At 38.1% G+C, this 21,584-nt stretch overlaps 2 protein-coding genes across 3 annotated transcripts in view; one reads left to right on the plus strand and one right to left on the minus strand.

Annotated features, from left to right (window-relative positions):
* Positions 1 to 8,037, minus strand: part of ARSK (arylsulfatase family member K) — a 28,021-nt gene extending 19,984 nt beyond the window's left edge. The window contains exons 1-4 of the mRNA XM_063422834.1: positions 7,874 to 8,037; positions 3,826 to 3,955; positions 1,777 to 1,936; positions 885 to 1,167 (exon numbers count right to left, since the gene is read on the minus strand). Coding sequence (XP_063278904.1) covers positions 885 to 1,167; positions 1,777 to 1,936; positions 3,826 to 3,955; positions 7,874 to 8,011 — 711 coding nt within the window. The 5' untranslated portion in view covers positions 8,012 to 8,037. The remainder of the gene's footprint in view (positions 1 to 884; positions 1,168 to 1,776; positions 1,937 to 3,825; positions 3,956 to 7,873) is intronic.
* Positions 8,038 to 8,258: 221 nt separating this feature from the next.
* The window catches only part of SKIC3 (SKI3 subunit of superkiller complex), a 45,928-nt gene continuing 32,602 nt past the window's right edge, over positions 8,259 to 21,584 (plus strand). Inside the window, exons 1-11 of one of the 2 annotated variants that reach the window (XM_063422832.1) lie at positions 8,259 to 8,318; positions 9,550 to 9,647; positions 10,156 to 10,299; positions 11,404 to 11,495; positions 12,180 to 12,255; positions 13,688 to 13,828; positions 14,635 to 14,733; positions 14,839 to 14,947; positions 16,725 to 16,865; positions 18,308 to 18,409; positions 21,103 to 21,236. In XM_063422832.1, coding sequence (XP_063278902.1) covers positions 9,558 to 9,647; positions 10,156 to 10,299; positions 11,404 to 11,495; positions 12,180 to 12,255; positions 13,688 to 13,828; positions 14,635 to 14,733; positions 14,839 to 14,947; positions 16,725 to 16,865; positions 18,308 to 18,409; positions 21,103 to 21,236 — 1,128 coding nt within the window. In that variant the 5' untranslated portion in view covers positions 8,259 to 8,318; positions 9,550 to 9,557. The other variant, XM_063422833.1, reaches the window with a different exon arrangement.

Raw genomic sequence — 21,584 nt, forward strand, 5'->3', positions numbered from 1 at the left:
CTATTATGAAAAAAATCACATCTCTCAACTTTCATTTGTAAATCCTTTTTTTCTAAATATTTGTGTTTTTGATATTTATTCATATTTTACACCTAGATAAAGAGATTTATCAGTTCTCTCATAGAAAAGGCCACACATTATATAAATTGCATACGGAGGGTTTTTTTGAAGTATAAAGTCTAATCAACCTAATTCTAATTCTGCAGCTGCAGAGAATATTAATGCCTTTCTGCAAGTAAATCTACCATAATATATTCATATTTTATGGCAGATAATGGCAACTAGGAACTATACAAGACAGAGAAAAAGTATTTCTCCTTTGGAATGAATGTTATTTGTTAACTTTACACATACAGGCATAAGGACAATTTCCTGTGCTTGAAAACCTACAGTAGTGCAGAAAAGGTTAATAGAAAAGGAAAACTTCTGTTGTATCTTATATTTCTTCATGTTCTTGGTCAATACTGCAGAAAAAGTCAATCTTTCACTGTTAAACTAGGATAAAATCATTACATATAGCATCATTTCTAACTAGCAAGATACAGAATGTTCATAACAATGAATTTCAGACCATTACAAATATAAATTTACAGCAAAGAAGAGCAACAATCTCATTTTTCTTAATCTGTTTCTAGCCATTGAACTCCATACTTACTTATTGATTCAATGACTACTGCTAAACAAAAAACTTTTCCCCCAACAAAGACAAATTTGTCACTTCTGTTTGCTTAGCCTTTAATCACAAATCTAACATCTCATTCAAGTACTTTTTCACTGTGTAGTGAAATACCAAAACTGGGTCTATCTTGAAAAATCAGGAATAAAATACTATTTTAATAAGTATAGTTATTATAAATTTATATTTAAATTTTATATTTACATACCTTTTCAAGCCAATAGGGAGATGTTAAAAATGTAGAGGATCCAAAATTCTCTCCCGCATAGGGTGATGGATATGGGTGTGGTAAATTAAGTCCCAAGTAAAGAATAAATGGTTGAGTAAAGTTAACAGCTTCTTCCTTTATCCAATTTACTGCTTTATCAGTAGTCTGCCAATCTGCTTCCTTCACTCTAAACTGCTTCCTATGGCCTGTAAGTTTCACCATAGGTCTTCCCTCTTGTCGGAGCAAGAAGTTAACATCCCTAGTCCAAGCTTCCACACGGTTACTGAAAATAGATACACAGGTCACATACTCAGCAGAAAATGTTTTCTTCACTCTTCCTCCAAGCAAAAAGCATCATGAATTCCTGAAGAACTTCCCTTACACTTTCAGCTGCAATCTATTTCCAGCTGTTGCATAAAAGAAAATTGTTATTCAATTGAGCAAAAACAATTGTGCATCTATTTTATACGCAGACTTTCAGCCTTTTTAGGTCTGCTTCTGAATCTTCTTTCTTATTTGTTATCCATTTATGTCAGGATGGCTCTTCTCACATCTACAAAATAATACCTAGAAATAGCACTCCATCTTGTGCACCCTTCTCCACATTTTGGCACAGATCCACACACTATTTATTTGTAAACTGGGCCTGAGATTTTTATTTGAAAGAGTCTTCTGTATTACCTTTCATCTACAGGTAAAAGCCAAGTACAGCTGCAAGGGATATACTTGCTTCTCCATAAAGTTCCAGGACTGATCTCTGCTAGGTACCTAACACAATTTCTTTTAAATTAAAGCTACTATCATTTAAACTGAAGACTGAAACCACATGACAGATTACTACATGATTTGTTCATTGCTGCCCATCTCATAGCAGGAGAATCTACCTGATTACCTTACTGAATGATGTCCAGAAGTAAAGTCTAATTTCCCAAACTTCTGTGCATGGTACCCATGCTTCTCCATGAGATCCATCCATGTTACATAATCTGGATCTAGACCTTTGAAGTTATTCCAAGATTCTGTTAAATGAGTGAAACGACCGCTCCACATAGCTGGGAAAAAAATTATGAGTAATTAGTACCCCCCACCTATATGGTTGACAAGGGATTAATCTTATTATTATTACAGAGGTTAAAAGTCTAAACTGTAACACAATAGAACAAGGAATACAATGTATTACTCTTCCAAATCTTATTTCATAATCAGTACAAGTAACAAAATTTACTCAAATAATTCCCAGAATTGCAGAAGAAGGTCCTATCTTTCCAGGTGCTATGCAATCATTAAATCAAGTTTTAATTAGATCAGAAAATATTCTTCTTGATTTCTGAAAGAAAATGGCATGGTAGTACAGATCAATATTTACATAATTCTCCTTACTACTGTTAGATTTAATGTGAGTTTAAAGTTAAGTATATTTGTGGACAGAATTACAATGTAGTATTTTCATAAATACTTTATGCCCTCAATTTTATTCTTTTTAGGTATCTTTTTGGATACCAGAATCCAACCATTCACTACCAGTTGCAAAAACAAAGTGAGATTATCAAAGAAGATACCAAGAAGAAAGGAAACCAAGACAAGACTTGCAAAGGAACTATACGGGAAGATTTTTTTAGTGGATTCCTATTTCTTCACAGTTTATCAAGAATCATTCACTCTTTACAATGCTAATTTAGAATTAAAGGCATTCCCAAAACAAAACAAAGTCATTCCACAAGCAATAGAAATATCCTGTAAGCAAAGTGCATCAACCCCACATGGCAATACTCATCCTCTCCCCACCCCAAAGCCCTCTTTCCCACCATCTGTTCTGGTATCATCCCTGACACCTCCACAATAGATGCACTCTCAGTTCCTTGCAGATATCCAAGTTCCTGGCTAAGCAAAAGATGTCCTGCTGGTTCAGAGCCCCACATATGAGCTCAATGGTCACGGCTACATAACTCCCATTATGTAATGCTACACATAATTGATGAATCATTTAATTCATTACGCATTAAAATAAAGTAACTTAACTAAAGTCATTGTTCTTAGCAATAAAAATTGGCAAAAAGACTCAAGCATCAAGAAAAGGAAGAAAAGGCTGACTGCTTGTTCATGTAATGTCACTCACTTAAAATGTGACCATGAGAAAAAAAAATGGGAATTAGGTAATCAATAAAGAGAATATTAAAAATGTAACACTAAACTTGACTGTCTTTGCCTGCTGCCTCTTTCAGTGTATGCTTTGAGAGGAAGGGGGATCTCTTTTATAGATACACATTAAGAAGGATCTTTGCAGAAACTGAACAAGGTAGAAACGTTTTAAGATGTAACCTTTGATTGTGGAATATAGTTTCCATCTATCTTCCTAGCAAATTCTGCAAATGTGAAATTGAACACAGAACAACAATCACATGAAGTAAAGAAAAACATGGAAGTATTCAATTAAAGCTACTGAAAGATGCACTATGTATCTAGGAGACAGTGGCAACAGCTACCACTTAATTCAGCTGTTATTATTTATTGATTTTTGCTGAACACAAGAAAGATAATTATTAACTTTGTATTGGGAAGAGAGAGTAGTTCTGAGTGTAGTTTCAGCACTGTAGCAGATCAAATTGATGATTTCTCTATAAATCCTGAAGATTTTTTAAAAATTTGAAGCTTCAGTGGAGTTTGCAAAAAGATTTGGAAACTTACACTTAACTGAAAAAAGGAGAACAAAAAATAAAGGAGGAAACAGAAACAGAAGAGATAAACAGAAAAGAGAATGATGAACAGAAGAGATGAAAGAGAATACCATAAGAATTCAAGCACAAACTAAGAAAAAAAAAAAGGGATCTTATTGAAAAACAAAACAAATTTCTCTCCATTAAATCATTTCAAATTTCCCATCATTACCACATATTTAAATTGACATGTGTAAGTATTTATCTGATGTTTTGCTTGGTTCTACCTGCACGGGAAGGACAACAAATTGGAGAATTGGTGTAGGCATTGAGAAAGACAGTGCCATGTTTTTTCATAAAATTTATGGAAGGCAAATCCACAGTCTGATTTCCTGGAAAAAATGTCAAGCGTCCATCCTGCAATCAGACAAAAGCAATACATAATTACATACAGTGTTAATGCAAACGATCGGTTGCATTAATTAATATACTTGTTACCTTGGATTTGTGTTGCTCAAATGCTGCCAATACTACTCAGGTACGGAAAACAGCATTGAGAAGCTCTAAGTAGATCAATATAAAATGGATCACTTTTGAAAAAGTGCAATGGAAAAGATAACTGGGCTTCTTTATAGTAAAATTAATTTCACTGTATCACTATACATTTTCCAAGCTCTAGTTCTTCAGGGGTGCGGTCCTACTATGATGCATTCAGTGGGAATAGGGTAATGTGAAGGGTAACAAGGAGTAAGGCTGAATCCCCATATAGATGTGTGCACTAGCACATACTTCTGTAAAACCACCATTAATGCCTCATCCTTTTTAAAGGTTTATCCATACCAGTTCTCTGTGAACTTCTTTGAAACTATGGACTGGAAAAGGGATCAGAAAGTTAAAGGAAGGCTATTCTCCCACAGAAATCTCACCCACAATGGTTACCTTTTGATACTTTCATAATGACAATTTCATTTTCACCTATTTGTTTAGACAGAGTTTTTAATCAGTAACTTTAAAAATATCAAACATTTTGAATAGATAATTTTACAGTAAAAGATTGTCGTCACATGAAACCAGGTTTCATGCAGAGTGCTCTATTTCATGTCATTGTGTTTTATCTGTCACTTTTATTCCTTTCCTCAGTTCAATAAGATGTGCCAACACAGCCCAAGCCTGACTGGCTCTTCAGTAAACGGGCAGGCAACAGCGCATCTGCAGCTTTAACTGCAGAAAAAATTAATTCCTGCCATTTGGTTTCTGGCAGAAATACTCTTGGATAACCCAGCACTACAGAGAGTCACTTCATTTGGCACCAGTGGAGCTAAATAACTGTGGCATCCCAGCCCCTGAAATCAGCTCACATCAGAACATGCTAAATGAATAATTACCTAATTTTGTATACTGCTACAAATGACATATTGAACAAGCATTCAGTAGCACAAACTGGAAATAAAGCTGAAATACACAATATGCACTTGACCAAAACTTTAGTAAGTTGTCCCGGTTCTAGCCAGGATAGGGTTCATTTTTGGAGTAGCCAGGAGAGGACAAGGCTAAGACATGGAGGTTATTGTGTGGCACCTCAGGTCATTTTCCACAAATAGGGGAAGGGGTCCCTTCCAGATCAGGGTACTGTGAAAGCAGTCAGGTACTGTCAGACTCTGCACAATACAGTGGTGAGTATTCAAATTTGAACTGCTCACCTCTCTTGCACATTTTTGTTATTAATGTTGCTGTTACTGTTCCAGTAAACTGTTCTAGTTCTGCTGTTTCTAGTAAATTGTTCATACCCCAACCCACGACCTTTATCTTTTGTGTCTCTGCTCCAGGCTGCCACAGAGGAATGGGAGGGGGACAGAGGAGCAAACAAGTGGCACATGGTTTGGAGCGATTTCAGTGGGAACACTGAATTGGAAAATACCATTCCTAAACCATGGCAAAAGTACACAACTGCTGTGCAGTCCTGTCAACAACACATTCTTGTTTGTCCAACAAAGTCCTGGAGACTGTTCAAAGCTGTTTGAACAGCTGGAGACAAGAGTTTCTTATACTGATCCTGTGATACCATATTCAATGACACAGCAGCACATTTGTGTCACAGTATGTTTGGTATACTGTGACATGATTATTTTTTCTGTAGATGACAGGGTTTTCAGTGAAAGTAGTAAGCATCTTGAATGGGATGAGAAGGTAGAAGCTCAACAGCTATTTCTGCAAATCCATCCTCTAAGAACTGTGCAGGATTTCTAGGTTTTGAAATACCTAAAGAAATAAAATCGCTTTAACACAAACAAGCACCTTTCATTCAGGAACTTGAGCTGCATTGCAAGCAAAGCCTGTCATCCATCACAGTCAATTTCAAGAGCTGAATTCAGGAGATGAATTGCCTGCTGGCACATTTTGCCAGGAAATCCTTGGAATAGCACAATGCCTGATATGACACAGCAGCAGAAAGCTAGCTGCTCAAGCAAGAGGTCACTGTTCTGCAAGCCAAATACAATACAGCATCAATGAGAAGAAAATTTTTGTCCCACTTGCAAAATAGGAGTGATTCCTTCATAGGCAGTGTGATCCACAACAAGGGCAGGCACATTTTCAAATAGAAGTCCAGACCTTTTAACAGCCTGCAGGACTTAAGCTTTCTTGCACAAAAATTGTCAGTTTCAACAGCATCCAATCCTTCCTATTCTCTATTAGTGATGTAATCAAAATGGTTCATCTTCAAGTCCATCTCAAAAAAAAGCTTACACACTTCTTTTACTACGTTCTTCTTTGTATGCAGTATGCAAATATGACACTTTTTAAAAACAGCACCTTGTTCTTAACTGTTTACATAAGAATTCCACAAACATTGTGGGTTTTACCTTTCTTTTTTGTAAGGGTTACCTCATTAATCTCTGTCATACAGTTTACAAGAATCTTCCTGCTTAAAAGGCATCTGAAGTTCACCTAAGGTTTGTCTGCAGCCTCTGCTAGCATCTGAATATAAAATGGACATCAACTAACCCTCAAGACATTAAATACTGTAATTTTAACTATTGGTAAACAGACTTTTAGTAAAAGCTGAAAATTTGGAGAGGAAACATGCATTATTTTGGAATATTAAGAGAGATGATGTACTGAAAATAAAATTAAGAGAGAATAGAGTCAAAGGAAGGAAAGTCAATAAGGAGCTATTATATTAATGGAGAAGGAGCTATTTCTTTATCTTTGAAATCACAACAGATGTATTTAAAGACAGAGTTTGAAAAAAAAAACATATTTACCAAATACTTAGGGAAAATTCTTCCCAAGAAAAACAGGCAGCAGGCAAGAAGCCACGTGATTTTATCTGTACAGTCACGGATGGAAGCCCAAGAAGACTGGGAATCAAACTTCCTCAATAGTGAAAGAGAAGTGATGGAATTTGAAAGCACCTGGAGCTTAACACCATGAAGCTTATGTTTGATTCCACAACAAGGAGTGTTCAGACGAGTTAGAGAAACCAAGGCTCCTCAGAGTAAAACATACATCAAGGCATTTCCAGTGTGCTGGGTTGGCACAGTGAGAAAACTGAAGATACAAGCAAGGATTAGTATTTTTGAGAGTGGAAAAATTTCTATGTCTAAGGGTTAAACCAAATATATTAATAAATCACTGTAATGAAGCAGCTAGATGCCTACTGCTATAGATACACATCTGACAAGTTTGTTGTGTTGTTATACCTTATAAGAGCCTCAGTAAACCAGTATTTGATGCCCAACAAATCAGTAATTTCCTCTCTGATTACAGAAATTCTCTAACCCATTTGCTGTGGAGACTTAACACTGTTAGGATTTAGAATGGGAAGGATAACAGAGTGACCTTGCTTGCCATTAGGCTTTTCAAGCCAACAGAAGACCATTCACCCCACACACCAGCCCTGTTCCAGTGGCGGCTGCCCTGCCACAGTCCAGCCGGCAGGCACCCCTCCCGGGTGACAGGCTGGATCACACTAGACCGTGGGAGCCACGTGCGCAGAGGTTTTCGGCTGCTGTAATGCCTCTGATACAAGTACGGCGCTCCCTTCTGGGAAGCAGGCCACGTTTGGTTTGGAACACCGGGGTGAACACCAGGAGTGCGAGCGTCCCGCCGCATGGCGGACCCGCTGCTGCTGCAGCAGCCCCGGCCGGGCTGCTGGCCGCGGCCGGCCGGCCCAGTAAACTCCTGTTTGCGCATGCCCGTGCCTCTGGCCTGCGTAATGTAGCCCTACATACAGGCCGCGGTGCCTCATCCTCGCTAGTTCCGTCCCGGCCACCGCCGCGGATTTTCCCGCCTTTCTTACCTGTCAGGGTGCCCTTCCACGCCCTGGTCACTCACCATGGAATCGCAGGCGACCAGCACCACGTTACATCGGGGCTGGTCCCCGGGGGCGGCGGGCCGCGGCCTTGCTCCCGCCGCGGCGGCCATGAGAAGCAGCGCCAGGCCGGCGCGCTCCAGCGGCCCGCCGTCTAGCATCGCTCCGCCACCGTGGCCCCCAGCTCTTGAACCGAGAGGAGCAGCAGCTCCGAAAGCAGATTCTGGGGCTCTGGCCACAGCGTAAGACTTGACCCCGCAGCAGGGTACTCGCTCACTGCGGCCTACAACTCCCACAGTGCCCCGGGCGGCGGACTGCAGTTCCCAGCGTGCCCCGGGAGATTGGAACTACATCTCCCGCAGTGCCCCAGGAGAAAATGGTGGCTGGCCTGGCGCGTCACCGCCCTGAGGCCGGAGTGCGCATGTGGCCGGGCGGTGGCTGAGGTGGCGAAGGCGGCGGGCGCTGAAGGTGCGGCAGGGCCTGGTGGCGGGTGCCGACGCGCCGTCGTGGCCTGGCTCGGTTCGGCGCGGCTTTCACTGGGAGTGCTGCGGGCGTGGATTGCCTCCTCAGGCGGTCCGCGGGCCCAGACCCCATCCGCGGGCCCCGGACTCCACCCGCACGTCGGGCTGGGTGGCCTCGCTCTGAGGGCCGGCCGCCTCCCCGGTGCCCGGGTTTGCGCCGCAGTGGTATTTTGCCTGTAGGTGACTGTGTAGCTCATGCTGCACAGTGCCCGCGGCGGGGTGCCTTTATGATGGCCGAAGCATCTGTTCTCTCGTAGGAAGCAAATTTATCTGCAGGAGCTGCTGAGCAATGCAAGTCCGACAGATTTCTTTATAGGTTCTGAGGGAATCTTTGACATTCGATGTCATCCTATGTCTTTTCATTGCTAATTAAACCATTCCTTTATTTTTGCTTTACAGCTTCTAGAAGGATTTTTATTCTTCAGCTGGTTGCTTTTTTTCATCTTTTTGGGTGCTGGCACGAGCATTGTTGTTTCTCAGTCTCATCCTATCTTGGCAGCTTTGACTGTGGTGTTTCTAAAGTTCATTTTGGTGAACAACGTAACTCCAAAACAGTATATGATTATATTTTAAAGCATGAATGCCTCTTTGCTGCGTCCTTAAATGCTTTTTCTTTTTTGATTGATGGCTGTAATCAGAAGCAGAGTCTGCCGTAAGTGTGCGTGAAGGGAGAGGAGCGGGGTGGGCCACAGCGGAGTGTAAGTGACAGATGGCCATTGTGCTGCTGTAGAAAGCACACAGGAAAAACCCTGATTCTTAGCAGCCACTGGAACACATTTCTCTGGCACTGCGGAGGGTCTTAAGCACGGTTCACTGTTCAGTTTCTTTCTAAAGAGGACCTACTATGTATAGGGTGTTTTGTTCTAAGTCTAGCTACAAGCTCTTAAAATACCTCTTCTCTTCCTTGAATTTATCTTAAACTGTAAAAAAGTTTCATTCTTGGATAGCTACTTTGTATCATTTAACTGCTTGGAATAATGACTGAATCCTGCATTGGATTTAGTGAGTAGTTTTAACCATGGCATTTTTTTCATCAGTTTCTAGTGCTATATGCGTTTTGGCATAGTGCACTATATTTCTCTGTTTAAAATAATCTCTGTGCAATAAAGGTATAAACATTTTGTATGTGTCAGAATATCTTTTTTTACAAAAACTGATGATACGTTCTGTGTATTTAGCAGCCACAATGTCAAATAAGGAGGTGAAGGCAGCATTGAAGAGCGCTAGAGACGCAATAAGAAATAAAGAGTATAAGGAGGCCTTAAAACATTGCAAGGTAATTAATTTTATACTTGGAAGGTAAGTATGGGGCTTTTTGCACATTTCAGGGTTTTTTCCCATACTGCTACAACTCTAAAATAGTGCAGAGTGTAGACTACTTTACTGATGTGATAGTTGAGATGGATTTTCAGGTTTAACTTAGTTTATTATGTGTGTTCGTTTCCCACATGTAAACTTTCATTCCCTTTCCTTTTGAATTTGCTTACGTGTGGCAATAAGAGTATTAAGTCTAGAATGATAGAGAAAAAAATCCATTTCTAATCCAGACCTCAGAGGAGTGCTTTAGTTACTGAGCTTCAGATACAAGTTCCTAGTTCAACACTTCAGGTATGAAGCATCCTCTGGCATAAGAAACTGAATTTACTAATCTCAGCATCTTCCTTTAAATTACTTCTAGTATTGCCATATAAAATAATCCACCAAACTGTAGTGATAAAACTCAGTGCATGGATCTATAAGTTACATTTCTTTCATCAGTTTTACTTAAAATTGTGTATTTTTAGGCAGTCTTGAAGCAAGAAAAAAATAACTACAATGCTTGGGTATTCATTGGCCTCGCAGCTGCTGAGTTAGAGCAGCCTGATCAGGCCAAAGGAGCATACAAGAAGGCTATTGAACTTGAACCAAACCAGTTACTGGCATGGCAGGTATGTGAATGTCCACCTTTTGTTTCTCTCAAAAGTATCACTATGGAGTTAAATACAGGAGTAAGGCAAAGTTAAGACTGGTATCTTTTTTTCTTGAGGCTTTTAAGTTTTACAGAAGCTTTGGAGTAGATGATGTTCCTATTAGTAGTCTGTTCAATGTGAAACCATGGTGGAATTTATTTTCATTATATTTGAGCTTGTATTTCTTGTGCAGACTACACAGCTGTGAGACATGTAAGAGAGAACATAAATTGAAACAAATACAGTACATTTGTCCATGTAAAAATGTCTGTGCTTGTAGCTCAAGAAACACTTGACAGTTCGTCTCTTACGGAGAGAAAATGTTTCATCTAGTAATGTATTTTTCCAGCTTTCAGCATCAAGTGGATCGTTAATAAGGGTTGTTGTTACTTGAAAGCAAAAGTGTAAATTTAAAATAGCTGTGTGGTGTGTGTATTACAGCCAATTGTAATGTAGATTTACAACTACAGTTTTGTTGACATAAGGTTTCATATTAAGTCTGTTGCTGATATCAACAACCAATGTTTTTCTAAGATAAGGTTCTTACTATTTTCAGTATAAATGCTATTTTAAAATATAGATGTTGGGGCCTGAATTCACTGTGTGTTGAAATTTCCTGACCTTTGCAATTAGATTCTGGCTGTCTTGATACAATACTTGGGTGTGTGTATATATATATATATATTTTTTTTTTTAATATATATATATATAATTTGCATATTATGTTTATATATAATCATATGGCCTAGTGAACTTTTATGTTGTCTCTTGTGCAGACAAGATCATGTAATATATACAAGTTTCAAAGAATAGGAGTTAAGAAAGTGAAGAAAGCTTTTCACTTAATATAAGCAGATTGAATGGGCTGTGCAGAATTCTGCACTGTGATTACTGCCTTAACACTTGACCCCCTTGAAGGCAATGGAATATTTTTTATGTGCAGAACAGGTAACATTCTCATAAAACATAAGCATTGTCATAAAATCTTACTTTTTTTGTTTGTTTGTTTTGTTTTCTTTTGTTTTCTTTTGTTTTTTGGGGTTTTTTTTTTTGGTTTTTTTTTCTTCGTTTTTCTTTCTTAAGGGATTAGCAAATTTGTATGAGAAACCCAACCAAACAGATGTCAAAGCAGACTTAGCAGATGTCTACCAAAAACTCCTGGAACTCTATGAAAGGTAAAGGATATTGAATGCCATAAATTCAGTCTTCAGATTTCTAGTTCAGTGAATGCCATTGGTGATATACAATATAGACTTTGGGGTTTTAAAGCCTTCTCATGTCAGTGGTTTGGCCATTTTGCTAAAGTTTTCTCTACTTAGGTAAGGTTTCTTTTTCCTGTCCCTTTTGGTGAAGTAAAAACTTTCTTAGTTTACTTGTACTTGAGGCTAGTAGTTTAGAGAATTCCATGTTATCCTATTCCTGTCTCAACTCAGTGCCTTGGAGCATTTATTTTGGATAGTTCATTGCCTGCATTAGTAAGAAGACTTAATTTTTTACTGCTTTAAGATCACAGAGTTGATCATGCAATTTGTAGAGGTACAGTTCTAAACAAATCTAACTCAGCTGTCACTGTAGCTGACTGGAGTGTTTGGTTGTTCCCTTTTTTGAAAACTGATCAAAAAGTCCCTGAAGGTATTTTTTTTTAATTTAAAGCAGCACTTAGTAAAACTTCTAGGGTGATTTGTAGTATTTATTCTAAATAATAATAAGTTCAGTTGTTATTATTAATAATAAATAATAATAATAAGTTCAGTTTAACAACTGAACTTACTGAAAATTATTTGTCATAATTTGAAAAACATTGCACTATTATATGAAAAACTTAGCTTGTTTGGGGGGATTTTCTTCCTTCTTTCTAGTGGTGACAAGCAGAAATGGTGTGATGTATGTAACAAGCTTGTGGAGCTATACCATCAAGAAAAGAAATATATAGAGGTAGGTCAAGCACTTTTTCTTCTGATAATAATTTTTTCTGTTTGATTTAACTACTTCTCATCAAGGAGTCCCCATTCTTATGGGCCACAGATCTCCTCCTGGACTACAACCAGGAAGAACTGATTTTAACTGTATTTTGTCTTTTCCACCAGGTGAGATTTGGATACAATCCATTAAACTGACAGAACTGGCAAAGACTATTAGTATTGAGACTGAAAGGGGAGAATATCGTTCTTATGTTGTATTTCTAGTAGTCAGAAATGGTATCAAATCCACATTTACATGCAGTATGTGTGAGCCAGGTGTCCTTTGCTGGCTTGGCCAGTGCTGGGTGTCTGATGAGCCTTTCACTGGTGGGGTGATCCCTTCCTGAACTTGATTGCATGTGTTTTGTGTACTGCATTCCCAGCACAATGATAAGGGCACCAAAACCCTCTTCAGAGCAACACAAGCTTTGCAGAAATTGGGACAGTGGTCAGTTGTGGAGTTGTTAAATGCCTGTGTGGTTCAACAGTAATGTTTCCCGCAATCTCTATAATATTGTTACAGAATGTGTATTTTGGAGGTATGCTGGGCTCTTTTCCTTTGCTCTTTGAAAAGGCTGTTTTCTTATATGGTGGTGCATGATTGTACTCCATGTCATCTTCCCACCTTTTCTCCAGCAATGGAAGATGAAAAATTTTACATAGCACAGAGTGTGGGGCTGCAGAGTATTAATTAGCTCAAAAGCCTTGCTGTGTACATCTTCATAAACTAAATTTAATGCTAATAGTTTAGCATATGAAGGCATACTTACTGTATTTGAAACAAGAAACTGACATTAGTCTTCAGGGTCCTATTTTTTCTTTCCAGTTTCTGTTGGCTTTTCCACACTGGGATTTCAGTGTGGACTGCTACTTTTGTTCTCTTTCTGTTCATAGTCTCCTGTGAAAGTCTGCTTTTACTGTTGATTTCATCCAGGAACCAGAGTCAGAATTCACATACTCTTAATGTTCTCTACCTTACTTACTGTACCTTGGAAGGGGCAGAGGTCCCACACAATGCTTTGGGACTTGCTATTTATTCAATCAGAAAGCAGGTAAATCTGAAGAAAGGTAATGGGAGGACATCTGGCTTAGGAATGCAGCCACAGCCAACACAAGAGTATAAAAGAATGAGCCAGGGGTGAGTTTTATGGTAATAAGTGGTTATAATATGTATTTGGTGGCTCTGTGTGAGCAATGCACTTGCAGAGGATCGAAATGCACTCTTGGTGGAGCAGTCCTCCATGCATCCCTTACCCAGTAAATAGTGCTGAATTCTTGAAGCTACACTGGTGTTAAGGAGTTTATTCACCCAGTTTTCAGTGAATTTTGGTGACAGGTTGACTGCTTATATCGTACTTTCAGCTCTTTAAACAATAACAGCATGAGTCATTTGTTCCTTTTGACAGGTGGCTGAAACTTGGCAGAAACTAATAAGGATGAAACAGGAGGAAGGTGCAGAAAAGACAGAGCTTCATCAGCTTTGGAAGAAGATGATCCAGTTACTGAAAGACAGTACAAGGAACCAGGATAATAGGACTGGGCAGTTGGTAATGTTTCTCACTCCTTGTTCAGCTAGGTACATATATATGTACACAGTAATTGAAGCCTGTTTGTCTGAGTTGACTGTCTCAATGTTCAGAGGTACTAAGCTTCTGAGGCTGGGCAATTTTACATTCTGGCAAAAACAGCAACTGCACAGCAGCCTGAGATGAGCCTTAGGTGTAATGAGTCACCTAAATTCTTCACAAATTGTTTTAACATGGTTCATTCCACAGGGTGTAGTCCTTCAGTAAGACTCCTCCAGCATGGGTCCTTTTCTTGCTCTCAGATATTCTCACTTGTCTCTCTGCCTGTAATTGCTGTTGCATTGGTTTCTTCCCCTTCTTGAATCTGTTATCCCAGAGGCACTACCAGCATTGCTGATGCTCTTGACCTCAGCCAAAAGCATGTCTCTCTTGAAGCCAGCTGCCACACAAAGCCAATACAGATGTTCTTCAGAACAAAAAAAAGTGGACAAGGAGGTGCTGAGCTATTCTTTCCAGCATCTAGTGAAAGAATGTGTGGGACTGGTTCAGGGAACTTGACATGTGGCAGCATTTCTTTACTAAAAGGGTGGTCAAGCACTGAAGCAGCCTTCCTAGAAAATCATTTGGTGTCCCAAATCTGTCAATGTTCAAGAGGCATTTGTTCAGTGCACTTAATAACTCGCTTTAGCTTTTGGTCAGATCTGAAGTGCTGAGGCATGTGGACTAGGTGATTGTTGCACATTCCTTCCAACTGAAATACTATATTCTATGAAGATAACATTTGCCTAGATTAATTTTTTTGCACTCCTGATTTTTTGTTATTTCAGCTTTTGACTGCATTTGAACATGCACTGCACTCTGCTGACACTGTTCCTGGGGAAGACCACCAGAATCTTTACAAAGACTTCATACAGTGCTTGTCAAAAGTAAGTAAGGTTATGTTAAAGTGTCTTTCTAGTAAGAAAATAGATGTATTATTTCACATCTGAGAACTCACACAAATAACTGTTTACTTTCTTTTTCCTTTCAAGTTTCCTCATGAAGTAGCTAGGTTGGAAAAGGCCTGTCATGATATGATGGCTTTGTACCCTACTATGGGTTACCCTTTGGAAGTACTTTGCTTGCACTTTGTTCAATCAGGTGAGTAGGATGGATTTAGGCATTTCTGGGGCTTAAATTTTTTCAACAGTTGGTTTTGTGACATTCTATTTACAAGTTTTTACTTTTCACAAAGGGTGTGCAAGTACACTCTTTACTTACTTACGTGTTATGTTTCTAGAAATAAGGCCTGCCTATGACTTGGCATTTCCTAGCCTTGTGATTGAGTAGTGACTCTAAGTGGCAAAAGCCTCCTGTGAGTTAAGTCCAACTCTTTGAAGTCTCAAAGAAAAAATGCCTTACTTGAAAAGCAGCCTCTCCAGATAAATGAAGATTAGCTTCTTGACCTTTTAAGAAAAAATGAAAAGGTGTTAGCCAGTGCTCTGAGGTTCAAGATGGACTGCACTTAGTTTATTCTTGACACAGATTCTGTTTTGTCACAAACAAACAAACAAACAAAATACAACCCAAAAAACCCACAAAAATATAAACATTAGTGAAACTCTGTTAGAAAGTGTGCCTTGTGAATAGGGAATAAACAGATCTGTTTAGACATGTATTCTGAGTTAAAAAAGAGAATCTTTGAGAGGGAAAAACCAAAACATGGTGTGTTCAGAAGTGCAGGGATCTGAAACTATGCATTACTATTTTGAGTCATTTACTGAAAAACACTGCAATAGTGTTGGACACCTTCTTATCATTTTCAAAGGTAATTATTAGATTTCAGCTTTTCATTTTATTGTTTAAGGCATCAGAAATTGATTTTATTTCTTTTTAAAGCAGGAAAACCAAATCAGGAAAAAAAACCCTCTAGAAATAACTTTCAGCTTAGGCAGAAAACTGTCCTTTCTTGTTTTGAATAAATGGAATTATGTAGCAAAATAAAGCAAGTGAAAATTTTTCACTTTGTTTTGAAAGTATGAAGACAAATGATGCCCAGACTCAAACATTTGTAAAGTGTTTGAAAATGCTTTATGTTTTGGAGAAACAGGCAGAAACTAATTTTCAAAGGAAAAGGTTAGTGCAGTTCTTGTATACTAGCATTCTGGCAACATTTTACTGTCCTACAAGCTTCTTGGAGGGGGAAGGATACTTCTTAAATTTTAGTAAGGCTGTTGAGATCTGAGTCATATGTTTTAATCCTTCATGAGCTGCACTTCTTGTAGGCTTGTTAATTCAGATGCATTGTAAAGTCACCTTTAGCAAATGCAGATGAAAGGAGCTGTTATGCCACATGAATCAATAATTTCTTTAAGAAAATAATAGTTTGAAGGTTGTTGCAACAAGTCACAAAGTACTTGTAAACATTTCCAAGTCTCCAATCACAGCTAAATACATGCGTCAAAAGTTAGTGGCATCAGTTAAAACTAAGCTGAAACATTAAATTATATGGTTTCATGGCAATGTAGCTTCAGCAAGCTTATCACATCAAATTGTTAGGCACACAGTGTGTCATCTGGAAGGAAATTATTTTGATTTATTTGTGGCAGATTTTGACATGTGCGCGTTCAGCTGAACTTACATGAAAAGCATATGAAGGAATTAATGTTTATTAATAAAGGATGTACACCTGGAGTAATTTAGTGAAAGTGGTTATTCAGGTTTCAGAATGTCAGTTTATTTTTTTTCACCGTAGTGAGTATTTAGATTACTTGTTAGGTTTTGGTTTTTTAATGGGGTAGAGAGGATGATAAGTGTAGTGCCTTTGGAAAATCACTTTGAACTCAAAGGATAATGATCATTTGCACAGATAAGTTAAGCTGTTGCAGTTGTTTTTTCTTTCTAAAACATTGCAAAACATGTATTTTTCTAAAACCAGGTACTTTGTCAGAAGAGGCCCTGCACTGTTTCTCTAGGCTTTTGGAGATGGATGCAAACAGTGGTCCGGGCATCATTGGTTTTGGTATAAAATGTCTCAAAGAAAATAAATACAAGGAGGCTGTTAAGAGTCTTACTGAAGGTAAATATGTAATATGACATGTAAGTAGTCTGTAACTTGAATACCAGCTTCCATTTATGTTGAAAAGTTATAGGGGAATCTTATACTTGTGTAGTATATTGCAAATTCTAAGACCAGCTAGATTTTAAAAGAATGCTGAACACTTTTTTTGCTTGTGTTGAGATTTTTTTAAACATAGCTTTAAGTACAACATTTCTGAAGTCTTTCATTTGTATTATAGCCAGCTCTCTAGTGTTTTAAGGTAACTATTTTTAATCCTACTGTTATTTGGAAAATAACAGTATGAAACACTAAATGGAGCAATAGCAGTAAATGAAGGAATGTGGAATTTATGAAGTAAAATGCAGTGCAACTTCTCTAGTAGAGTCACTGCATTTCTCTATCTGAACAAAAATGACATTTCTCTGAAGTTGCTTCATTTTAAAACCTCCTTAACACTTACATTGGGTAAAGATGTATGTTGAGTATCTAGAGAGAAATATTGTGAGGGTTTCTTTTTTGTTGTTGTTTTACAGTAACCATATTTGCTGAAGACTTGGCTTACTGATCTGTAAATTAGCTTGTTTGTATTGAAATGGCAGAACTCTCTTCAAAGTACTCATAAATATACTAATGGAAAAATGAGACTGCCCACCCTCAACTGTGCCGCTATGGCAGCTTACAGTGAAAACTGGGTGAATAATTGGGATGTAAGCATTCATGAGTCAGACTATGCTGTGATGTCCTGCACCCATTCTTCTAGGTTTAGGATAAGATTGTTTCTGAAATGGAATTTTGGAATATTCTACAGTGAAACAACATCTTGCCTAACATATGAAATAAAAGTGGCATGTGCATAAGAGCACATGAAGAAAAAGTGTTCCTTGGAAAACAAATTCTTCTGGCTTAAATGCCTGTTGTATGTATTCACAAGAGATGGTATTTTATTTTAATTAATATTAAGTTGTTTTTCTGTTTTTACTTCTACACATAGACTTTGCTTGTAGTGGAGATAATGCAAAGACAAGGCTCCTCGTATAATATGTAAATACAGAGAGTTTGGAAGTAATGTCTGCTGCAACAAGTCATGTGTTTGCATCTTCAGCGTTGAGGCTTGAAGACATTACTTAGCTATATATCAGAAGACAGAAATTCAGTTTTATTGATGAATTTTTAATTAAGGCAGGTTCATCAGAAAGTTTCAGTATATGTAATGTTATATATGCGTCATATATAACAAAGTTAAGCCTAACTTACATGCTTTCTAGTTTTTGCCTTGTCGCATGGAGGCCTCTGTATCTGAAACAGTCTAAAATAAGACTCAGAAAAAATTACTGCAAGTCTTTCTATCTGATTGATAATATGTTTTTAGTGGTATTGTATGGAAATAAAGTATCTACTAGCTACAGTGTCTTTGCAACCCTAAGCAACTTTTTAAAGTGACTTTTTTAAACTCTTATTAGGTTTGCAGAAGACTAACCAGTGTCCAGCAGCCTGGTATTATCTAGCAGAGGCACAGATGAAAATCCATGAGCACAGGAACGCTGTCCTGTCCTGCAGTCAAGGTAACTGCCTGCTAATTAAAAGAGCAACTGCAGAGCTATGCTGCTTTTTGTGCTGCAGCCAATGAGGCCTTTGTGTCGTAGGTCTGAATTAACAGTGGTCAGTCTCTTGCTTTCTGCAGTCTCAAGCTTGTGCTACCTCTCTTGGTTTATGACAGCTGAAAAACACCTTATGCTGCTTAGTCTCAGTAATAGGGAAAATGCTTGGCTAAGTGGATCCAGGAAGCTGTCTGATGGTTAATATTTAGAACGTTTACATGTTCTGGTGTGCTGCTTCTGTTGGTGGTTGACCAATGCTGGCAAGTGACAGGTTGCCTGAAACCACAAGGGTAGGTGTCACCAATATTTGACCTGGTAAATATATCTCAACCTGAAAAACAATTTTTTAATGAAGTTAATATAAAATGCAGAAATGATTCATAGTACAGGTGCATCTGAAGCAAGTCACTTAGGGTAAAACTTCCTCTGTGCTAGCTGAAAATGAGGGCAATTATTGTGATAATGGTGATTAATGATGCATATGTCAGCTAACAGAGGCACTCTCTGGTGATTATAAATGAAGAGGCAGCTAAAGTGGACGTCTTGTGCGGCAGGGACAAATGCAGAGAAAAATTTCCCAAGAAAGACTTGAAGAAGTAAAAGTTTGCAGACATGGCCAAACAGTCATGGGAAATCAAGGGAAAATGAAAACTGAACAAAATAAGTAAAAAAGAAATTTATTGGAGAAAGAATGAAGATGAGGTAATTCTTTTCCCATGTATGTTCAGTGTGGAAGAGCTCAGAGTAACTTTGTACCATGATCTTTCTTTCCAGCTTGATGTAACAACTTGTCTGTGATTAATAGCAGTGTAAAACAAGACAAGGAAATACAGCATTAAGGAACTATGAGATACCAACTTGGGATTTGACTGAGAAAGATAAAGATGAAAATGCTGAAGTTTTAAGGGGTTTTCATAATTGCTTGCTGAAACTGTCTTGGCACCCAAATGCTTGGAAGTAGGTAGCATGGCTCTGAATTTTAAAAAGGGTTCTAGGAAAGTTCAAGGAAACTACTGACAGGTCTGGTATATTTAGTGGTTGAAATAGTTAAAACTGAAACAGTAAAGAATTTATGTGAAAAAATATTTTGGGCCTTTTTAAAGTTGCTTATTTAGAACTACCTCAAGGAGCTTGTGAGCTGGTAGATAAAGGAGGTTTACAGATGGTAATTGGTAAGATCCCTTACACGACTGATAAGGAAACTGAGTAGCCTTGGGTTAAGAAGTAAAGTTGTAACACTGAGTGGGGTGTTTTTTTAAGTAAGTTAAAAAATAGAGCACAGTGTAGCAATTATGTCTGTTTTCAGGCTTGGAAGGAGGTTTCCCTGACATCTTCCCTAATACCTGTGCTATTTATGAATGCTGAGTAATGAGGTTATAGTTTGCTGCTATGCAAAGCAGACTGCAAAACTTTGAAGCGATTACCAGAATGCATAACTGAGTGTTAAGACTCTAGAATTTTATTCGTTATTTTATATGCAGAATGATAGAGTTGTGGAAAAAACTGTTCTCACAAAGCTACCCTAAACTCTCATTGAAGAAGAGTGTTGGAAGGTTCTAATTTGGTATCAAAAAATAAGACTGTTTCTTTCTTCTGCAGTGCTTTACAGGCAAGTCAAATATTAGCAATTTCAAAGAAGGGAATGGTTAGTGAAACATACCATCAACACACACTGGCTTTAAGAACTTCAGCAGCATAGTCTGTGTGTAGTTTTGGTAACTATCCACCCCATCTCAAAAAGAAAGCAGGAGTAGAAGGTAATAGACTTGAAATAAGGTTAATCAAATTGATTTAAAAATGCAGCATATGAGAACATGTAAATAACCTGTCAAGTTCTTTTCCAGCCTCCAGAAGAGATAATTTTGAACTCTGTGGAGATGCAAATGATGTGGAATATAAAGAAAGATTGAGTGTTTTGTTTTCCTATGTGAGGTCTGGCTAGTGCCAAATGCGACTAAAATGTTGCATTTGTCAGATCAAACAAGACAAGTTTTGTTTTTCAGTGGAAGAAGTTAAGTTCCTTGCTAAAAGATGCTGTTGATTCAGAAGCTTTTCTTGAGTCCAAATCTGTGTGGAAAATTGGAGACAATTTTGGGGAAACATGGCTTTTTACTTGTCCTGTCTTAGTAGCTGTATCAAATGAGACAAAAGCTCATCATACATGAAAAGAAATAAATACAATTAATTGAGTTACGCAAGAAGTTCTTGCCTTTGGAGAATGGTGGTGCTCAACAGAGACAACTTCAGTCTCTGAGATGAGATGATACTGTGCATTGGAAAAGTAACCAGAACTGCAGTAAAGGGTGCAATGTAACTTTTGTACAGGCACCAAGGTAAATTTGTTTGTTCAAAGGTCATTATTTCTTTAGAACTCCAATGAGAAAAATAGTAGGATTTCCCTCTTAAGACCAGCAGCTAGAAAGCAGTCAGTATCCATGCATCTGAGATGAGCTCCTAGAGTTGACTTAATTTTTAAACTTGAATGAATACAAATTTTACTGGACAATTTCTTATATATGGGGGAGAACAATCTGAATGGTGTTCTATTAGACAGAAAAATTGTAATTAACAAGATTTCTGAAATATTTGGAAGAGTGCTGCTCTCTGTACTTGTTCTTTTCTCTTTTAACTTAATGAAAGCTTCTTCTTGTCAACAGCTCTTGAAGCTCTTGGGACTCCTGAGGGTGCTAATTCTCAGTGGAAGAACCTTACCCTTCAGTTGAAAGCAGTGATTTTGATTAAAATAGCTGATGCTGGTGCTGCAGAAGAAGCCATTAAAGCACTTGAGCAGGTATTTTTATGGACTAAAATGTGTGGGCATTTTTTAAATATTAAAAAGTGCTCTTATCTTTCTGTGCTTAATCTGAGTATTTCTACCCTGGCCTCCTGTCAACTTTGTGGTTTTGACCATTCCTACCAGCTGTCATGTCGTTCAAACATTTCTTCTGTCCCTGCTTTTTCAGGCTTCGCTGCACCTCTTTTTCATTTGCAATTCTAATTTTAGAAGCTGTCACTTTTGACTTTGTCTGGTCTTGCTCACTGTTGTTGGTTTCTTGCTAGCTCTGTGGCTTTACTCATCTTCATTTGAATTCATGTTATAATCCTGCCTCCCATGTCCATCACTCACTTGTCATTAGTC

Source organism: Prinia subflava, chromosome Z (genome assembly GCF_021018805.1).
Source record: "Prinia subflava isolate CZ2003 ecotype Zambia chromosome Z, Cam_Psub_1.2, whole genome shotgun sequence".
NCBI classification, from domain to species: domain Eukaryota; kingdom Metazoa; phylum Chordata; class Aves; order Passeriformes; family Cisticolidae; genus Prinia; species Prinia subflava.